Source organism: Apiospora kogelbergensis, assembly GCF_038363985.1.
Source record: "Apiospora kogelbergensis strain CBS 113332 chromosome Unknown utg000005l_segment0_segment0, whole genome shotgun sequence".
Taxonomy (NCBI): Eukaryota; Fungi; Ascomycota; class Sordariomycetes; order Amphisphaeriales; family Apiosporaceae; genus Apiospora; species Apiospora kogelbergensis.
The window spans coordinates 5479434-5500026 of NW_027117422.1; the positions used below are offsets into that span (position 1 = coordinate 5479434).

General features: G+C 54.7%; 8 protein-coding genes across 8 annotated transcripts; 4 read left to right on the forward strand and 4 right to left on the reverse strand.

Annotated features, from left to right (window-relative positions):
* Window positions 1-504: 504 nt before the first annotated feature.
* PG998_008443 (3-hydroxy-3-methylglutaryl-CoA reductase) lies at window positions 505-4159 on the forward strand (the record flags this gene model as incomplete). The annotated part of the gene is made up of 2 exons (XM_066875259.1): window positions 505-3740; window positions 3796-4159. 2 exons carry the CDS (start codon window positions 505-507, stop codon window positions 4157-4159), a joined length of 3600 nt encoding a protein of 1199 aa, XP_066731204.1.
* A 789-nt stretch (window positions 4160-4948) lies between these two features.
* On the forward strand, window positions 4949-6171 carry PG998_008444 (proline iminopeptidase; the record flags this gene model as incomplete). Its single annotated transcript, XM_066875260.1, has 3 exons — window positions 4949-5529; window positions 5621-5707; window positions 5871-6171. The coding sequence occupies 3 exons, from the start codon at window positions 4949-4951 to the stop codon at window positions 6169-6171; spliced, it is 969 nt and encodes a 322-aa protein (XP_066731205.1).
* Window positions 6172-6470: 299 nt separating this feature from the next.
* On the reverse strand, window positions 6471-9684 carry PG998_008445 (putative beta-galactosidase A; the record flags this gene model as incomplete). Its single annotated transcript, XM_066875261.1, has 5 exons — window positions 6471-7798; window positions 7852-7942; window positions 8001-8561; window positions 8613-9188; window positions 9253-9684. 5 exons carry the CDS (start codon window positions 9682-9684, stop codon window positions 6471-6473), a joined length of 2988 nt encoding a protein of 995 aa, XP_066731206.1.
* Window positions 9685-10725: 1041 nt separating this feature from the next.
* PG998_008446 (uncharacterized protein) lies at window positions 10726-11172 on the reverse strand (the record flags this gene model as incomplete). The annotated part of the gene is made up of 1 exon (XM_066875262.1): window positions 10726-11172. One exon carries the CDS (start codon window positions 11170-11172, stop codon window positions 10726-10728), a length of 447 nt encoding a protein of 148 aa, XP_066731207.1.
* A 1114-nt stretch (window positions 11173-12286) lies between these two features.
* PG998_008447 (uncharacterized protein) lies at window positions 12287-13936 on the reverse strand (the record flags this gene model as incomplete). Its single annotated transcript, XM_066875263.1, has 1 exon — window positions 12287-13936. The coding sequence occupies one exon, from the start codon at window positions 13934-13936 to the stop codon at window positions 12287-12289; it is 1650 nt and encodes a 549-aa protein (XP_066731208.1).
* Window positions 13937-14614: 678 nt separating this feature from the next.
* Window positions 14615-15810, reverse strand: PG998_008448 (uncharacterized protein; the record flags this gene model as incomplete). Its single annotated transcript, XM_066875264.1, has 2 exons — window positions 14615-15599; window positions 15656-15810. The coding sequence occupies 2 exons, from the start codon at window positions 15808-15810 to the stop codon at window positions 14615-14617; spliced, it is 1140 nt and encodes a 379-aa protein (XP_066731209.1).
* Window positions 15811-16813: 1003 nt separating this feature from the next.
* Window positions 16814-17758, forward strand: PG998_008449 (ceramide glucosyltransferase; the record flags this gene model as incomplete). The annotated part of the gene is made up of 1 exon (XM_066875265.1): window positions 16814-17758. The coding sequence occupies one exon, from the start codon at window positions 16814-16816 to the stop codon at window positions 17756-17758; it is 945 nt and encodes a 314-aa protein (XP_066731210.1).
* Window positions 17759-17805: 47 nt separating this feature from the next.
* Window positions 17806-20450, forward strand: PG998_008450 (uncharacterized protein; the record flags this gene model as incomplete). The annotated part of the gene is made up of 2 exons (XM_066875266.1): window positions 17806-18635; window positions 18683-20450. 2 exons carry the CDS (start codon window positions 17806-17808, stop codon window positions 20448-20450), a joined length of 2598 nt encoding a protein of 865 aa, XP_066731211.1.
* Between the last annotated feature and the right edge of the window lie 143 nt (window positions 20451-20593).

A 20593-nucleotide genomic window follows, 5' to 3' on the forward strand; every position in this document is an offset into this window, starting at 1 on the left:
GCAATTGTTTATAATACGGAATTTGTTGAATCTTCAACTGCCCGCCACTTTGGTCTTGAGCTTCTAGCAAGCACGTCAGGCTTATAAGCTCTACGCCGTCAAAACTCCAGAAAGGAGGGTGTCGGGGATTTCCCTTTTCGACCCATCCCCGAAAAAGCCACTTCCGCGCACGCCAGGCACGGCCTCTACTTCGCCCATTGACTCTCGACGACGCGCCCAGCTGGTGCGACGTGATACGGCCCTGTTGAGATTGTAGACATTGGTCAGAATCCAACCAACCAGGTATGTCATCGCTTACTGCTTACGTCTCTGAATGAGGAAGCCCCGGGCACAGCTCCCCGACTTTCTTACACCCTTGCGCCGCACGCATGTGTGTATTATGGCAGCCTCCAGGCTTATCATGCGCGGCTTCGGCATGCGCACTTTCTCTTTCGCCCTCGATAAAGGGACAGCCGGGCCCTTCTGTCTGGCAGTCGGCCCATGACTTGAGCTAATTCGATCACCATGTATGCAGGAAGACCCGAGATCTCTAGGAATGCCTTCGCGCGAGACGCATCCTTCGACATGAACGCCCTCTCGCTCCTCCCTGCCCGCTTCCGCGGGCAGCAGCCTGACGGCAAACCGCAACCCCCCTCCAAAGTCAATAAGAAGGTCACTCCCGTGCTCCAATACTTCTCCAAGATCGCCTGCGTTCACCCTATCTACACCATCTGCGCCGTTGCGCTTATCGCCAGCACGACCTACGTTGGGATCGTCAAAGACAGCTTGTACGAGGCGACAAGCAGCACCCGGAAGGCAGATTGGAGCTCCTTGGTAGAAGGAAGCAGGAACTTGGTTACTGGCCCCGAGACGGGCTGGAAATGGCAAAACCTCGACAGCTTCGCCCAGGTTCCCACCGACGCCGACCACATGGCCCTGGTGACTCTGGTGTTCCCTGAGTCCTCGGAAGAGGGCCCCCAGACCGCTCCCCAACCGCACATTGTTCCCCTGCCGAGCAACCTGTCCATCGCCCACCTGCCCTCGACTTCCAACGGCCTGACTGCCTACTCTCAAGACAGCGCCCTGGCCTTCTCGATCAAGTACAGCGAAGCCTCCGAGTTCATTGCTGCTGCGCAGGAGATCCCCAACGACGGTCCCGAACAGGAGTCCCGAACCAACGAGAAGGGCAAGAACGAGCAGAAGATGTGGATAATGAAGGTGGCGCGTGGTAACACCGCGAGAAGCCTGACACGCTGGGTCCATAATGCGTGGACCGAGTTCTTGGATCTCCTGAAGAACGCCGAAACTCTCGACATTATCATCATGGTCCTCGGCTACATCTCGATGCACCTTACTTTCGTTTCGCTCTTCCTGAGCATGCGCAAGATGGGATCGAATGTTTGGTTGGCGACCAGCGTCCTCTTCTCCTCGCTTTTCGCCTTCCTCTTCGGCCTGAACGTCACTTGGAAGCTCGGCGTGCCCGTTTCTGTTGTGCTTTTGTCCGAAGGCCTGCCGTTCCTCGTCGTCATTGTCGGTTTCGAGAAGAACATTGTCCTGACCAGGGCTGTTCTCTCCCACGCCCTCGAACACCGCAGACCCGAGGAAGCGAATGGAAAGTCGGACAAGTCTTCCCGCAAGTCGCCTGCTCTGCCTGAAGGTGTTATCCAATATGCCGTGCAGAGTGCTATCAAGGAGAAGGGTTTCGAAATTGTCCGGGATTATGTTATTGAGATCCTCATCCTGGTTGCCGGAGCTGCCTCTGGTGTCCAGGGTGGCCTGCAACAGTTCTGCTTCCTGGCAGCCTGGATCCTCTTCTTTGACGGCATCCTGCTGTTCACTTTCTACACTGCTATTCTCTGCATCAAGCTCGAGATCAACCGCATCAAGCGCCACGTTGCGATGCGCAGAGCTCTCGAAGATGACGGTCTTAGCCGACGTGTGGCCGAAAATGTTGCGAAGAGCAACGACTACCCCGGCGGCGACTCGAAGAGCGCCGAAGCCCCTCTTTTCGGCCAGAACGTGAAGAGCAGTGCTATTCCCAAGTTCAAGTTCTACATGGTTGTGGGTTTCTTTGCCGTCAACTTGGTCAACATTTGCTCCATTCCCTTCCGCACTCCCGGCTACATGTCATGGACTGGCGGTCTGGGTGGCGTGGTCACTACGCCTCCCGTCGACCCCTTCAAGGTTGCATCTAACGGTTTGGACGAGATGCTGTACACGGCACGAGGCCATGGTCATACGACCGTGGTGACTGTTTTGACTCCCATCAAGTACGAACTCGAGTTCCCCTCTGTTCACTACGGCGTACCGGCCACTACTGAAGAGACTGCCGAGGGCCAAGATAAATATGCCCCGCTTGAAGAATACGGCATGGGCGGACGCATGGTTGGCGGCATTTTGACCAGTCTTGAGGACCCTGTCTTGTCTAAGTGGATTGTCATCGCTCTTGCTTTGAGTATCACCTTGAACGGATATCTGTTCAACGCGGCCAGATGGGGCATTAAGGACCCCAATGTTGCGGACCATCCCATTGACCCCAAGGAGCTTGCCTCGGCCGAGAGATTCAACGATAGCCAGAGCACCACCCTTCCAGCTGTTGGAAACCAGACCCCGAGAATTCCTGAATCGAAGCCACTCACGCCTGCCTCCACGGATGATGAGGCCGACGCATTGTCCATGAAACGCGCCACCAAGCCCGAACCGCTCAAGGCACCAGTTATTTCTCACAGTCAAGTCGAGCTGGCCCAGATGCTTACCGAGAAGCGTATCTTTGATATGACCGACGATGAGATCATTGACCTGTCACTGAAGGGCAAGATTCCCGGCTATGCTCTGGAGAGAAGTCTCAAGGATTGTACCCGCGCCGTCAAGATTCGCCGCGCTGTCATCTCGCGTACCCCTGCTACCGCCGATATTACGAGTTACCTCGCCAGCTCCAAACTCCCTTACGAGCACTACGACTGGAACCAAGTCCTGGGCGCCTGCTGCGAAAATGTTATCGGATATATGCCCATCCCCGTCGGTGTTGCCGGTCCTCTCGTGATTGACGGAAAGAGTTACTTCATCCCTATGGCTACCACTGAAGGTGTTTTGGTTGCGTCTACGAGCCGCGGCTGCAAGGCCATCAACGCTGGTGGCGGTGCTGTGACTGTTCTGACTGGTGATGGTATGACCCGCGGCCCCTGCGTCAGCTTCGAGACGCTCGAGCGAACCGGCGCGGCCAAGATCTGGCTGGATTCCGATGCTGGTCAAACTATGATGAAGGCCGCATTCAACTCGACAAGCCGATTCGCCCGCCTCCAGACCATGAAAACTGCCATCGCCGGCACCAACCTCTACATCCGTTTCAAGACCACGACTGGTGACGCCATGGGTATGAACATGATTTCCAAGGGTGTCGAGCACGCCCTGAAGATCATGGCCACCGAGGGAGGCTTCGATGACATGAGAATCGTCTCGGTTTCCGGCAACTACTGTATCGACAAGAAGGCTGCTGCCATCAACTGGATCGAGGGACGTGGCAAGAGCATTGTCGCCGAGGCTATCATTCCCGCCAAGGTTGTCAAGGAGGTCTTGAAGAGTGACGTGGACACCCTGGTCGACCTTAACATCTCGAAGAACTTGATCGGATCCGCCATGGCTGCTTCCGTCGGAGGCTTCAACGCCCATGCCGCCAACATTGTCGCCGCCATCTTCCTGGCTACCGGTCAAGATCCTGCCCAGGTTATCGAGAGTTCCAACTGTATCACCATTATGAAGAAGTAAGTTATTGCCATTTTATGCTCGGCAACGAATCAGATGCTGACAAGTCTATAGTCTCCATGGCAGCCTCCAGATCTCCGTGTCCATGCCCTCTATTGAGGTTGGTACTTTGGGAGGTGGTACCATTCTGTCTCCTCAAGGTGCCATGCTCGACATGTTCGGCGTCCGCGGATCGCATCCCACCACCCCTGGTGAGAACGCCCGGCGACTGGCCCGCATCATTGGTGCTGCCGTTCTGGCCGGCGAGCTTTCGCTCTGCTCGGCCCTGGCCGCTGGTCACTTGGTCAGCGCCCACATGGCGCACAACCGTTCTGCACCGGCTACCCGGAGCTCTACACCGGCTCCTGGAACGCCGGCTGGCTTGACCATGACCAGCGGACCCCTGAGCGCAGCAGCGACAGAGCGGGCCAAGCGATGATTGTGATTTTCTTTCCTTACTTCGGCAACAAATTATGTTAGCGCGTTTAAACCCCATTTTAATTGCATACGAACTGGCTAGAAGTCAAAACACACAACGGAGTTTTAGGGGATAGGCGGGTTGATTTTCAAACACGATAACTACCTCGTCCTACCTACATCGCACGAGCCGCAAGGCTCCATGGGGAACACACAAGCCTGCGATGACACGGACGTCTCGTCGGTATTAGAAGTTGGGGCCAGTTGGATGGCTGGTTAATGATGAGGCCCAGGAAAGTGCCATCTCACTGTCGTGTGGCAGAAGAAAGAAGGACCAAGTAGCAGAGGAGAAAACAAGTATTGTGTTCTTTGACGGCTAGAAACGAATAGACCTAAATGGTACACGTAACTCCAAGCAAGCTCCCGCATGCAGCAGGTTACTCGGCCAACATGGTGCAAGGCCTTTAATGAGGAATGTACCACGGACGAATAGATATTTAAGTAATATATACAAATACGAAATGTTAGAAAGCGCGCCGACAGACGAGACATGAACGCAGGATGGAAGCGACACGTACTTGGGGGATCCGCTTCTCATGCTACCCACCCTGCCTTAAGTGGAAAGAGGGAACAACCCGTTTGCTCCTGGGCGGGGTCTTCGGCCGGGTGCGTTTCTCAAGACACCCGAGATGGGACAAATCCAAAACGAACGATCCCATAAATTCATTGATTCATCTTTCTCTGCCAAACACCAGCCCAAGACCCCCATTTTCCGTTTTCTCGCCATTTCAACCCCAGAAAGAAACAAAAGATGACGCCCGTGTACCCCAAGTTCGACGTGACCCAGTCGGGCCACCTCCAGGTCTCGGCCGTGCACAGCATCTACTGGGAGGAGTGCGGCACCGCGACGGGCGTGCCCATCCTGTACCTGCACGGCGGGCCCGGCGGCGGCATCGACGACAGCGACCGTCAGTACTTCGACCCGGCGCACTACCGCAGCGTGCTGTTCGACCAGCGCGGGTCGGGCAAGTCGACCCCGCACGCCTCGCTCGAGGAGAACACGACCTGGCACCTGGTGGGCGACATCGAGAAGCTGCGCGAGCACCTCCACGTCGACAAGTGGATCGTCTTCGGCGGCTCCTGGGGGTCCACGCTCGCCCTCGCCTACGCCGAGTCGCACCCGGACCGCTGCCTGGGCCTGATCGTGCGCGGCATCTTCACCCTGCGCCGCGAGGAGCTGCTGTGGTACTACCAGCACGGCGCCAACATGCTCTTCCCGGACTACTTCGAGGCGTACAAGAACGCCATCCCCGCTGCTGAGCGCGGCGATCTTATGCAGGCCTACTACAAGCGCCTGACCAACGACGATGACGAGGACGAGCAGTTGAAGTGGTGCGTTTTGTCCATCTGTTCATTAGACTTACACCGACGAGAGGTGTGGCGCAACGTAACTATTTGAGCCCTGACTAACGTACCTCGACAGTGCCGACGCTTGGAGCCGTTGGGAGGTCTCTACCAGCAAGCTCATCGTGGACCCGGCCTACATTGCCAAGGCGGATGACCCTGAATGGTGAGTTTGGATCTACTCACTAAGAACAACCCACCTCCATGTCTCTCCTAACCCCTTTAATTCGATTTCCTTTTCATTTTCTAATTTTATGCTTCACTATCCATTGTCTCTACTTAAATGGATGTGAGAAGTCTTAAAGTAACTAACCCCAATCCTCCAAAAGGGCCCTCGCCTTCGCCCGCATCGAGTGCCATTACTTCGTCAACGGCGGCTGGATGCGCGACGGCCAGCTCGTCGAAGACGCCCCCAAGATCAAGCATCTGCCCATCACCATTATTCAGGGCCGCTACGATGTCGTGTGCCCGGCCAAGACGAGCTGGGACCTGTACCAGGCCCTCGGCGGCAGCCACAACAAGAACATCGACTACCAGATCATTGGCGACGCCGGACACAGCGCCCACGAGAAGACTATCGAGCAGGCTCTTATGGACGCCGTCGAGAAGTTCAAGTCTATCAAGGCGTAAATCAATCCAACGAAACTCGGGGAATATCAAAGCATGGTGATGGTCGCGAACATGTGGTGACAAGCCGCACTATGATGGTGATGAGGCTTATGTGGACGATCAATTCAAAGAACGATTAGAACTATGCCAGTCGTAACGAATCAAATGACAATGACATTCATCATTTCATCTTCAATATGCTTAACATAAATGTCTACGGTCGCATCGTGATATCCGTGATCGGGAGCTGCAAGACCACCCTAACGAAAAGCACTGTAGAAGGCAGTTGATTCGGGAGCGAAGGAACTTCTAATACCACCTCAATAAGCGCCCTCCCTTTCCCTCCAAGCCGGGCTATCCACTAGGACGACCTTTTCCCGCCCCGTCCAGATCGGCACGCTGGTATTCCGCAGCTCCATGGCCGGCACCTTGGCCCCGCCCTCGTTGAGCGCCCAGAGCGAGAGGCCAACCCAATTCTCGCCGCTATAGTTCAGGATGCCCTCGGGCACGGGAAAGACCCATTGCGGGCCGATGTTGCTGCTGAGGCGGCCGAACTGCCACCCGTTGACGAAGAGCTGGAGCCGGAAGGGATTGCTGTTGCTCGTATTGGCCAACGTGTCCGGGAATGCGAAGGCGAGCGGGATGTCCCACTCGTCGGAGGGCAGCGAGAGCTGGAACGACGCGGCGTAGAAGGCCACACCTGGGCTCCGGATCCCGTCGAGCGGGGACGCTGGAGAGGAAGCAGATAGGGGCGCGGCGGGAAGGTGGTAACCCATGCGCTCGGCGAATAGGCCGCCCTCGTTGAGAGGGCCGCGCGTCTTGTCGGCGTACTCGAGGCCGCCCAGGTTGCCCGTGAGTTTCCACACGACTGGGGTGCTGCTGGTGTTCTTGACGTCGTCGCCATAGAGCCGCCAGTCCAGGACGCCGCGCGGGGCCTTCATGTAGTCGATGCCGACGGATTGCTCGTCGTGACCCATGTTGTCCACCACGACGGTGAAGACATGCGAGGAGCCTGGCGGGCCGAGCTTGGACAATGGGATCGGGAGGGTGGCCTGATGGGAGGACGTGGATCCATTGCCGGGGAAGGATCCGAGAGGCGTTCCGTCGAGAAATACAGAGGCGGCGAAGCCGCTGCCTCCCTGGACGGTGAGGTTGAGATGGGTCTCCCGGCCTGTAGTGTTGAAGTGGCCGCGGTAAAGCAGCGTGCCGGTGTTGAAGCCATAGTCGGCCGCGTACGTGGAAACCGGGGTGCGGAGGGGAGCGTAGGTGTTGTTGGTATACGTGTGATCAGCAACAGTCCACGCTGAATCGTCGTAAGAAGCCTGTATCTCGGGCAGCGAGTCGACCGATCTCCACTTAAGCGATGCGAGGTCAGGCAAATTGATCGAGATTGGGTCGATGTCAACTTCAACTAGGAGGGATTGGCCGTGGTTCTCGAAGGGCATATCCACACCGTTGATGCGAATCTTAGTCGTCTCTGAGGGGGCGCCGATGACTTCGATACTCGTCGAGACGTTCAAGTCCACTTTGAGGGAGAGCTGGCCGCCGTTCCAGGCGGCGGACCTGACGAGGTACGGTCCGTTGACGATGAGTTTCGATTGGCTTCCCGCGACATCCGTAACCCAGTACTTGTACGCAGAGTTGCGATCTATAGTAGTTAGCCTCGCGAGAAACCATGTACGTAAGTGACACTGCTCTTACCTAACAAGTAAACAGTCAACTCGCCCATTTCAACGATGGTGCGTGCAGTGGACGCCGGCCAGCCCAGGATCAACGACGTGGAGGAGGCTGACTCGAGCTTGGAAAGCTCCCTGCCCCCCCTCAATCACTCTGAAATGAGAGCTTGGTACCTCCACGGCGAACTCGTTGAACTCGTTTGGCCCAGAGTATAATATCGCAACTTTCTTGCCGTTCGCTAGCGATTGGTGCGTGAAGATCTCCGCAGTGCAATAGAGTAGCGTTGTGCCTTGGGCATCGTAATCCGTGACCATCATCTTCGAGTCGCGCCCGTTCAACGTGAGGCTACGGTTGGTCTGGGGAATCACCAAGTTCCCCTGCGATGTCGGCAGAGTGAGTCTGTAGGGCGTCGACGCTAGGCTGGCGTAGTCCGTGTGCCGGATCACGAAGAATGACCCGGACGCTGTGCCATTGCCGAATATAGGGGTAATTGCAATGTCCGGACTGTCGGTGTAGATCTGGGTGGCATTGATGGCTGGGGTGGCAGTCAGATAACCAGGGCTGACCATCAGGAAGTTGGCCTCCAGCTTGAGCTCTGAGTACTTCTCGCGGGTGATGGTGCGGTCCTCCTTGATGACGCTTCCGTAGTCGTACGACGTATAGCCGCCCGGGTGTCCCAAATTGCCCCAGTTGGTTCCTCCAAAGATCATGTACAGGTTCAGGATTGCGACACCCTAGAAGAAGGTCAGCTACTTCAATGGTTTTGTGAAGTGATGGGGCCTTACTGCGGCAAAGTTGTTCTTATAGAATACCCGCTCAAACTCATGGTTCAATAGCTGGCTGCACTTCTCAAACCCCGGTCCGCCCCATGGGTCAAATGAGCCGGCCTGGAACTCGTTGATTGAGTATGGAGTGGATGGGCTCTGCTGTAGGTGCAGGGCTCTCCAGTCTATGGGCAAATCGTCTTTCGGCCAGACGGTCGGGTTCGCGCAGTCAAACCCCAGTGGGTAGCCATCATGGCCATATATATCCACGGCACCCAAGCCGGTACCAGGCGCATTGTGGCCCAACGGAGCAGCATCGTTGCTAATAAAGGGCACGACTACCCCAGCATCCCGGGCTTGCTTCATGACGTACTCCATGTACGTGCCGTCTGGGAATGGGGTGTTGCCGTCACCCCATGTGTACTCGTTCTCGGGTTGGAACAGTATGATGGGCCCGCCGTTAGTGATTTGGGCCTTGGCGATCTTCTGGCAGACATTGGTCATGTAGTTGTCAGTCGCCACGAGGTAGTCGGGGGCAGCAGTTCGCAAGAGCCCCCGGACTCGTTGGAGCCAGCCTGGGTAGCCACCTCCGCTCACCTTCGATAGGAATGTTGTCAGCTACTTCAGAACTCTTGGCAAATGCGTGGTATAAGTCACGAACCTCTGCGTTGATATAAGGACCTGGCCGGGCAATAAGCCAAAGACCGGCTTCTTGGGCAGCGTCGAAGAAGGGCTCGAGTGCGAAAACGCCTTCGGCAGTGAACTGTCCCGGGTTTCCCTCCAACAGGGCCCAGTCGACGTAAAACGATACGGCATTGAACCCCAGAGCCCTCACTTTCTGGAACACGTCGAGCCACAGAGACGGCACTGGTAGGCGGAAGGGATGGAACTCGCCGCTGAGTATCAAGACCCGAGTTCCATTGACGAAGAGGGAATGCTCGTCCCAGGTAATGACGTTTTGAGCAGCGGCATTACCCTGGCGAGGCGCGATAATGGAGTAATCTCTCACTTGAGTATTGGGTTTGTGGGCGGGGGTGCGCAAGGTGTCGCAGCCCAGCGCCAGAAGCCATGCGCTCATCCAGGATAGCTTCATTGTGCTGTTTCAAACTTGCATTACCATTGAATGCTTTATATAAAAGGCGTGGGAAAGTCGAACATAGCATTCACTGAGCTCAGCATCGGCCAGCTGGTCCAAGAAGCAAGATGCTGGGTTATGGCGATGATTATAAATTAATACTCGCGGCAAGCCGCCACAAAGACTCTGAGATACCCCTGGCAATGCAGGTGCCCGAAATGAGGACTGCAGGCGAAAAGAGACCGGCGAAGAAGACGACTTATCTGGAGATCAAGCCACTTAGGCCCTATGGATCACCAACCAAGATGAAGCTCAATCGTGAGCGAAGCAGTTATTCTCAGGAAGAAGTGGGCATTGATGGGTGTGCCAAGACAATCTTCTTATAAGAACTTCTCTGCGGCATCTTCGGCCGTACCCACACGATGTTGGCCTGCATGGTACCGTTTGCACCTTAGCTTGTTTGGGCTTCGTGGTGTTCATGGTGTTGTGAAAGCTTCGAAGCGCGACTCGGGATTGCAGATGCATGCCGCCGCAGACACTATCGTTTTCTGCCCGTGGACGGCCAAGCCCAAGAGGGAAGCTGCGCAACGAGGGTGCAGCCAGCATCGATTCCACCCTGCTGGATCTGGTGTAGCCGATGCACTAAATCATCACTTGTGGTTGTGCTGTAGGCAATCTTGCGTTTCCATCACATGAGCCGTACTTGATGTGTTTGATGAGAGGCAACTTTGTGCGTTGTACGCGGTAATGATACCCTGTTGTTTTCTAGTGGATGTGACCTAATGACCTCAACGACCACCTAAGGGCTAGCGTCCTTTACCCCAGCTCCCCCAAATCCTTCCCGCAGAAGGCCCCCCACGCCAAAGCTTGACATGGCAGTGGCTGGTGATAAGACGGTCACAGTGGCTTGTATTGCATCGCTTTGTGGTCATTCGTTCATTTAGATTAGGGGGTATATTCTATCCCAGCTATATACAGGAACTTTCTTCGTTTGTCTATCGTGTACATGATATCATAACATCTCGTCTCGACCGTCAATCGACCAAGTCAACAGAGGGCTTAGCCCTGCCACTGGAGGTCGAAGTTCTTGGGTCCCGCGTAGCTCTGGACGATGGCGTTGGGCCGGTCGGACATGACGAGGTCGCTGTTAGGGATGTGGTAGGTGCCCGTGGTGTTGCTGATGGGGCTGACGGGGGCCTGGACGAGGAAGGCGAGGCCCTCGGCGTCGCGCACGACGTTGAAGGTGCGCGACGACTGCTCGCAGGCGCCGTACATGACGTTGGGCAGGGTGCCGTCGATGTTGGCCGAGACCATGGCCTTGCAGGCGATGGGCGTGGTCTGCATGGTGCCCGGCTGGAAGACGCCGAACTCGTACAGGCACTGGGTGCTGTGGGGGATGCAGGCGGCGCTGAAGTCGGAGATTTGGTAGACGACGCTGCGCTTCTCAATGGCCGCGCCAGAGGCGACGGCGGAGGCGGCAACGACGGCGGCGGCAGAGAACTTCATTGTGATGGGTGGAGTAGGTAGGTATGTTTGTAGGTGTAGAATTAAGAGTATCCAGTTGTTTGGAGTGATGTTGGGATTCGTTGAGGGGATGATACAGAAGTAGTAGTCGAGAGTTGTGATATGTTGATGGCGCTCTCGTGGGTATTTATATGAAGCATGACGGCGCATCGACTTCGATGAAAAGGCAAATGATGGTTAATGCTCCATCGCTATTCACTTGTTGTTGGTCCCCTGAATGACGATGATCGGCAGTTCAGATCTCGTATTGAATCACACGCTAGCAGGCGAGGGGGGCGATGCAACTCTAAGCTTGGGCGCATCTATATTCCCACTTGGGGCCCAACTGCCAATGTAACGTGTTCCCCAAGTCGACATGAGCGAAGGTTCTAAGACATGACTACCTGATGCGGAACTTCAATCCCGCATGAGGAAACCAGGCCGAACAAAAGAGACGTCTAGACGTCTTCAACCAAGCAGATGACATCAGAAAGAGGGTGTGGGATGCGAGCCAATGGCCAAGCCTGCTGCCGGGGAACCGTTGATGGATGGAATAGGTTAGGCCATGTGCGCTAGGAGGCCCCCCCTGAAAGAATCAATTGTCTGGTAGGCCATCTCCAGACAAGGCCCACTACCGCCTGGCACTTACCATCAGAGGGGCGACCGAAGTGGACTTCAACACCAAGAATAAATCGACCATATTGAGGTTTTTTGCCGTTTCCCCCTGCCGAGGTTGCGACCGACCACTTGCTCGTGTTTACATGACATCTCCAAGGCGTCACATCATTTCTGTCAAGCCACTCCGGTCCCGTTCTATCCGGCTTTTTCCATCGCACATATCGGAATGACAGTGCCGGCAGGACGGGCGCGATGGGATACACTGGCACACGATGCGCTCGGGCGGGCTAGAACGTCGAGTTTTTAGAGACATGGATACCACTTGACGGGATGAGAAAGACCTCAGAACAAGACGTAACGTGACAAGCCGTGCTGGATGCTACTTAACGACTAATAATAGACACGGCACTCCACGCAATTCTAAGACATCAAACACTTTAGAAGCGTCCTGCCAAAACCAAAATCAAAATCAAACCATATTCTGGGCGTCACGGCATTTCTATGCCTGGCACAGCACGTCGATACCCTCCTGTTCGACGCCGCTGAGACCGTCTCGGCTGCCGCCCGTCGTGGTCGGGCCCTGGTACCCGTGCCGGGCGACGACGAGCCACCACGAGCCGACGAGCAGCGTGAGCCCGCCCCAGATGAGCGACGCGTAGTTCATGCTCTTGGCGTCGGTGGGCAGGGCGTAGGGGAAGCTGTAAATCACGAACCAGACGAGCATGTATGCACAGGCAACGCCGTTGACGGCGAACCCCAGCCAGCCCCGCAGCCGGAAGGGCCCGTACCGGATGTGCCGCCGGCCCGTGAGCAGGTTCGGCAGGATGGCCGCCAGGTACGAGCTCATGATGAGCAGGATGAAGCTGCCGACGAAGGCGTTGAAGGCGGTGCTGCTGCCGACGTAGATGCAGCCCAGCACCGTGACCAGGCAGGCAGACGCCACGGTCGACGCGATGGGGACCCCAAACCGCGGGCTTATGTGCGCGAGGCGGCCGGCAAAGGGTGTGGCGCCATCACGGGCGAGCGTCCATAGCGTCCGGCCTGCGGTCATGTAGAGGCCGACGACGGTCAGCCCGATGCACACCATGATGATGGCCAAGAGACCGATCGCGCCCGCGGCGGACCCGGTGGCCTGGCGGTAGATTTCGGCGATCGGGTAAGACGACTCGAAGAGGGCGTCATAGTTGTGGATGGCGTACATGATGGCTACGAGGTAGCAGAAGCCCGTGGTGACGCCAATACTGAACTGCAAGCTGATGGCAATGGGGACGTTGCGCTCGGGGTGGGGGATCTCCTCGGCCAAGTGCGTGAGGGAGTCGACTGCGCCAACGCTGTACGCACCGTTCAGCATGCCGGCGACGAAGACGAAGCCGTCCGGGTAGCCCAGGGCTGCCGACCACTCCGTCCAGACGAAGGATGAAGTCGCATGAGGCGGCCGTCCATCGCGTCCCGGCATGACGGTGACGACAATGACAGTAACGAAGAAACCGACCAACACCGCGAAGATGCCAAAGGTGTTGAGGTGCGGCATGGCGCCGTTGGCGCAGCACACCAGCGCGCACGCGAGCCAGGTCGCGACGATGTACGTCACGAAGACGTGCCAGGGCCGGGCCTCGAAGCCTGCGTGGTTGGCGGCGTACATCTGGACGACGGTGTTGGCGAAGATGGAGGCCATGCTGGCGGCGCCCAGGACCCAGGCGAGGTAGTTCCACCAGCCGGCGAAGAAACCCCCGGCGCGGCCCCAACCGCGACGGTGCTGTGGACCCGGCGTCACTGAGGCCCAGTGGTAGACGCCCGCGGACGAGGGGATGGCGCTGGCCAGCTCGGCGATGCTGGCGGCCACGGCGCTGTAGAAGGCCGACACGGTCAGGAACTCGTAGAGGACGCCCGGCGGCCCGCCGTTGAAGATGGCCGTCAGGATCGACCCACCTACCGCCGGCCACACGGTGCCCACGACTAGGCCGACGCCCGCCAGCGATAGTAGGCTGAAGTTCCGCGCCAGCTCCTGGGTGTGGCCCGATGCGTTGACGCCTATGGCGTGGATGGTTTCGGTTTGTTCGATGCCGTGAGAGGGATTGTCTTCTCGGACTTTGAGCATGTCGTCTTGGTCTTGCTTGCCCGTAGGCATGTCCAAGCTGCGCTCCTCCATTTTCATCGGCGGCGAAGACAGGCCAATCAATGAAATAGAAAGTGATAGCTCAATAGCCCCAATGGTAGTTCTGCTCTCACAATTTTATTCGCAATCGCCTTGTAAGTGTCCCGTCTCTTGTCCGGCTTGAATCAATCGTCACTCGGCCTATTCTTGGATGCTCTCTCGCCATGCTCGCGGTGTATGTAGAATGCGGGCAGTCAAGCAGACCTCCGCACTCGCTATTCATGGGAACGTCAGGGCGGCGGCAGGGCCCGGCGGGCGAGTCTGGGGTATCCTGATAAGGTTAAAGGTTGGAGATACAGGTGGCCCTCGGCACCGACGATCCTTGCTGATTGGCCCGTCTCGGCAGGTTTGGGGGATCACCGCTGCGACGACCCCATTTCGTTATCAGCCGCTCCGCTGGGAGTCCTACCTGTGTTATCACAACGACTGACTTACCTATTCTACTTACTCAACTATCGATCGGAGCTCGGAATCTCGTTGATTTATCTTTGCCGGTGTTTGAGGTAAATGCAAGCTACTTGCTTTCTCTTTCAGAGCATATCGCTTGTGAGGGTCCTCGCATCAAGTGGGGAGAAGTGCAGATCATTTAGAGCTACATCTGGCCAAAGTACGGAACCCTGTCACCATGAGAGTCAAGAAATAGCTTGGCAATGGCTTGCGAGGTCCCTACATTCAGGTACCTAGAAAAATCAGGGAAGGCTGCTGCTCGCCGATTGATATGCTATTGCTCCCAGTCTCCTTCTGTAAGTGATGGCTCAAGTCGCCCGTTGCTGTCAGGTATGGCGGGCGTCTGTACTCGTCCCCACAGTCCCCTGGGATATTCGTCAACGTCGCCTGTGCCTTTTCAATCTGGCTCTTGTCCGCCTCGTCGAGAACCAAGGAGAGAGCCAGCAGGTTATTGGTCGCGTACTTCAAGCTGTCCTTTGAGAGACGACAGCCCACGATGACGGCGCTCACCACGGGGATATCGAGAACCCATCGTGTCGCAACCGCGGCAATAGGCACTCTGTGTTTCCGCGCAATGGAGTCGAGACATCGTAGCACTCCCTGGAATGGCTCCCAGCCGCCTGCTGCGTGTATAAAGCGCAGATACTCGCGCAGGCTCCAGTTCAAGGCGTCCATGTCCTGGGGTTCGTCGACGCCGAGCCACTTCTCGCTGAGGAGGCCACCCAGGAGAGTCCCGTAAGCCAGAATGCCCACGCCGTGGCCCGCGCATACTGATGCGAGATTTCCCTGGATGAGACGACGGTCAATGACGGAGCAGGACACCTGGTTCGTGACGATAGGGTACCCCGCATCGAGGAGCTGCTTTAAGTGCGCCGCATCGGTGTTGGTCTGACCGATATGCTGTATCTTGCCATGGATTTGGAGACGGGAGAGATGGCGCAAGTTGTGCAGGTACGTGTCGTCGGTGTAGTCCCAGATATGGTACTGCAGGAGCGCGATGCTTTTCTGCCCCATCCGGGCAAGTGCCTGGTCCACAGCTGCCTCGGCGTTCTCGAAGGATTTCACCCCATTCTCGGGCGGGCACCACTTCGTGAGGGCCGACGTCAATTGCCGTAGTTCTTCATGCGCAGAGGCGTTGAATTGGCCAATAACGAGTTCTGCATCGCCGTAGTGATCGGCCATGTCGAAACAAGAGAGCCCCGCACCGATCCTGCCAAGCACACGTCAATGAGATTCTAGGGCGTTGTTGAATAGAACGCTACCTACAGTGGCTTCATGGCCTCTGCTGCTGTCTTTATGTCAATATTGGTGTCATGCCCTCCCGCGAGTTGCCAGAGGCCATTGATTATGCGGGGGACTGCCAGCGTGTCCCCGATTGTGCACTGCTCAACTCGCAGAGATGGCGATGCGTGTGCCTCCATGCTGATTGGTATAGTGGGATATCATTGTGTTGATAGTCAGAAAGGCGGTTTCCAAGTAGACCTGGTGGGCTCTTCTTCTTTGAGCTGTGTTGGTCCCTGGAGACTATCCTCTGCTGAGAAGAGGGGCTGTGCTGGGCTGTGCTGGAGCTCGAATTGAAGTACGAGCGATAGTGATCCCCAACCAATCATGGCCATGTGATCTATCTCATCACGGCATGGAAATATAACTGGACCTCAAAGTACAGAACTGATCTAAGCGTCTTCCGTATGCCTGCATCCTCAATTAGAGCCTCCCTGAAAGCTACGGCATCAACAACATAAGGCTACTCGTGAAGTGGCAGCTTGTCAAAGTGCAGATTTCCGGTTTGCCTCGTCAAAGAGAACTGCCACGTCTACCGGGGGTGCAGTGTAGATTGCTGCTGCATGAGCAGAACTCGGTGGTCAGGCCGCAGGAATCTCGCGGACGAATCGTAGTTGAATCGACTGCATTAGCTAGTGAAGCCTACAGAAATGGGTACGTTGATTCGGTGTTATCCCGAGCTTCGCCACGAGCTAAATCACAGTGGCTTGTCGAAAATGCAATCGTGCTGCATCTTTCGACCAGTCAACTTGAGTGCTGGCCAACGAAAATGCGCCCAGCAATGCTGTTTCAGCTTCGCCCGGTTCAGCCTGCTCTAATGCAGTGATGTCTATTGCCCGAGGGCTTTGTGCTACACTCCGTGATTTTTACGGGCTTCCGAATATTCCCAGTGCGTCTTGTGAACACATAAACAGGCTTGGTTCATTTCCTCTTTTCAAATGTTCATTTTCCTCCAAGATCGATCAAATACCCCCTTACTGCCTCTCGACTTTGGCATTCACTCATTATATGCAGTTATCCTACCAGTTATCAATCTCTTCTTTAGGGTAAATGGAGTCGACGGCTTCTCGTCAGCTTCAGCACAATGCATACACGGTGGGGTGGGTGTGTGCCTTATCAAAGGAGATGACTGCAGCAATCGCGATGCTTGATGAAGTGCACATGGGACTCACAAGTCCACCGAATGATGACAACAGTTATCAACTTGGCTCTATTGGTGGCCACAACATCGTCATAGCCTGCTTGCCTGATGGTGGCACTGGCACGACGTCCGCTGCTACGGTGGCGATGAAGATGATCTCCACCTTTCAGTCTGTACGAATCGGCCTGATGGTTGGCATCGGAGGCGGCGTATCCAAGAAAGTCCACTTGGGAGATGTTGTCGTCAGCTGTCCTGACGGCGATCTCCCAGGAGTGGTACAATGGGACATGGGGAAAGCTGAGTCCGGGGGCAAGTTCAAGCACACCGGGTCACTGAGCAAGCCACCCACATCACTCAGGACCACCATCACAAAGTTGAAAGCTTACCACGGTGGACTGACGGAGTCCAAGGTGCCCGAGTACCTCCAGCAAATGCTGAAGCATCCTGGAAGAGACAAATTCGCGAGGCCCCAACATGCAAAGGACATACTATTCAAGTCATCAAATACACATAAGAACGCACCGGATGACCCAGTGGAAGACGACACCGATGAAGAAGTGGATTCAGATGACATGGATCAAGATGGATGCAAATTCTGCGACAAGACGCAAGTCATCAAGAGATCAGAGCGGCCAATGAAGATTCACTATGGTGTCATCGCGTCTGGCAACCAGGTCATCAAGGATACTGTTGTCCGTGACAGAATCTACCATCAATTCGACTCGAAAGTCCTCTGTGTTGAAATGGAGGCGGCTGGGCTGATGGACAGCTTTCCTTGTATTGTCATCCGAGGGATCTGCGATTACGCGGATTCGCACAAGAACAATGGGTGGCAAGAGCATGCTGCCGCCGTGGCAGCAGCATTCGCAAAGGAGCTGTTGACATATCTCCCACAAAGGGACGTGGAAGTGGAAAAGCCAGTCGAGGAGATGTTGCACAAGAGTTAGTTCAAGCCTTACAATATTTCTGTTCTTGAGATAAACCTATTTGATTAATGACGTTATTTCTGTATTTAGTTCAAAACATCGACGGTCATGTTACAGAGATCGTTTCCGCTAAAGACCAAGAGACGACCATGAAAATCCTTGAATGGGTCACTGATATAAACTTTGGAGAGAAATATTCCGACTGTCTTAAAAAGCGATTAGAGGGAACCGGCGAGTGGTTGCTCAACTCCAGCGAATATCAGAAATGGCTTGCGACTCCATCACAGATATTGCTTTGTTCTGGTATGCCCGGTGCGGGAAAGACAATCATCTCATCAACCGTGATCGAGCACCTCGAGAGCCAATCCCTCAATACAGACACGGCTTTGGCTTATCTATATTGCGACTATAACAAAAAAAATCATCAAACAATCGAGCAGCTAATGCTGAACCTATTAAAGCAACTGGCCTGGCATAAACATCCACTCCCAGTGGCGGTAACGGCTCTTCACAATCAACATGCCCTAAAACATACGCGACCTCAGCTTAAACAGATTATGGAGGCATTGCGGATGGTCGCTGATGAGTTCTCGAGGGTATTTGTCGTTGTTGACGCCCTCGACGAATACAGTACACAACACGAGTCTCGAAGGGACTTTGTAAACAGACTTCTGACTCTACAAGATAAAGCTCATCTAAGCCTTTTTGTTACCTCCCGGCCGATTACAGAGATAACAGACGGTTTCTTGGGGCACGGGCATATAACAATGAACAGCAATGGAATGGATATCCGTCACTACCTGTCCGACCGCGCTCCTGGAGTCATCAGCTTCACAGCTGAAAAAGAGACACTGCTGGATGAAATCATCAAGACAATATCGAAAGCTTCAAAGGGGATGTAAGTGGCTGGAAATCCTTTTACTAAGCTCGTGCTAATGACAGTAGGTTTCTCCTTGCAGCGTTTCACCTAGACTCGCTGAAAGACAAGGTTAGAAAAAGGGATATCGAAGCAGCCCTTACTAAAATGTCCTATCCATCACAATCAACGAAAGAAATTTATGAATCTGTCTATAATGACACAATGGAACGCATCTGTTGTCAGTTGCCAGGCCATAAGAAATGGGCAATGCAGGTCCTGGGCTGGCTCACCTACAATATGAGACCACTGAAGGTGGTCGAGTTGCAGCATGCACTTGAGATGGAACCCGGACGAACGACACTGGAATTGGATGAAAACATGTTCCAGGCCGATTACTTGAGTTCTATATGTGCTGGCTTGGTGACGGTCGAAACGATATCCGGCACTATCCAACTGGTGCATTATACAACTCAGGAGTACCTCCGCTCATTCACGCATCGATGGTTTCCGAAAATTCACTCGATCATAGTTACGAGTTGCGTTACCTATATTTCACTCCAGGAGCTCAGTACATCCCTCATGGACGAGAGTAATGATGAACTACAACAAAAATACCCGTTCTACGACTATGCCATACGGTCTTGGTTAGACCACGCTCTTCACATATCTTGGGAAGAAGACAACACGACAGCCCAAGTTATCTTATCGTATCTACAAAAGGTTCCTAATGGTGTTGTTATGTATTGGTATAGAGTCAAAGATATGTGGTATTATCAGCGGCGATCCACAGGCCTACATATTGCGGCAGGGCTCGGTTGCCAAACGATCATTTTGGGCATGCTTAATCACCATAGCATCGACGAGCGTGACTCACACGGACAAGCACCACTGAGTTATGCGATAGATATGGGACAACTAGGAGCAGCTCAGTTTTTGGTCGAGCTGGGAGCCGAGTTCGAGGGAGACAATTGGGCAGTGTCCCATGCACTGCGTCGCAACAATATCACCATGACAAAGTTACTCATCGAACACAGCTCTTTAGGTAAGGCTGCGTTCACCAGTATGTCAAGTCTTTTGATTAACGCACAAGAACGACAAACATTGGAGTCTCTCGTACATGAACTCGGTGTCGAAGTCAACCATCCGATCAGATATGGACCCAAAGCAATCAATATTTTCATTGAAAAATGGCGAAGTATAGATATGGTTCGACTTCTTCTTGATAACGGCGCAGACGTTAACAGTCAAGATACATTGAGAAGAGTAACACCACTTTGTCGCGTATGTGAGATTCATGCTTACGACGTGGAAATGGCGAAGTTCCTGATCGAACGCAAAGCCAATGTCAACTCAGCAGACTACGAGCGAAGGACACCCCTAATATTTGCAGTGTCAAATGGGAAATACGACGTGGCAAGGCTTTTGCTCGAGGCAGGCGCTGATGCAAGTGCTGCAACCCGCGATGGCGAGACACCCTTGCTGGTAGCCTCGAGAGAAGCTGTCACGAATGGGACCAACAATGCGCCCATCCTAGAGCTTATTGAGGTCCTATTTGATAGAGGCGCGGACCCCAATACATCAAACAAGAAAGGCGAAACACCAATTCTTGCCGCGTTGGGAGTGCTTTTTCGTCAGTGGCGATATGACGCGCGGGACAGCGAGCCTGTACTGAGAGTTATAAAGCTCCTGTTGGAGAATGGCGTAAGTGTTAACGCTGCACGGAGGGACGGGACTACGGCCCTATCAGTTGCCAGAGAACATGGGATGCATAAGATGGTTGCCCTTCTTGCTTCCTATGATAGGGAAGGGGACAGGCATAGTGAGAGCGAGGACAATCTGTCGGAGGCTTGTTAGGTACCACGATTCCAACAGCCACCTGCCGGAGGACCACGATCTATCAGGGTGGCTTATGGGGACAAACAGTAGGTCACTCAGTGACATCGACGTGGTCAGAAATTAGGACAAGACCGTCGTGGAAGCTCTGACCTCAATTCTGG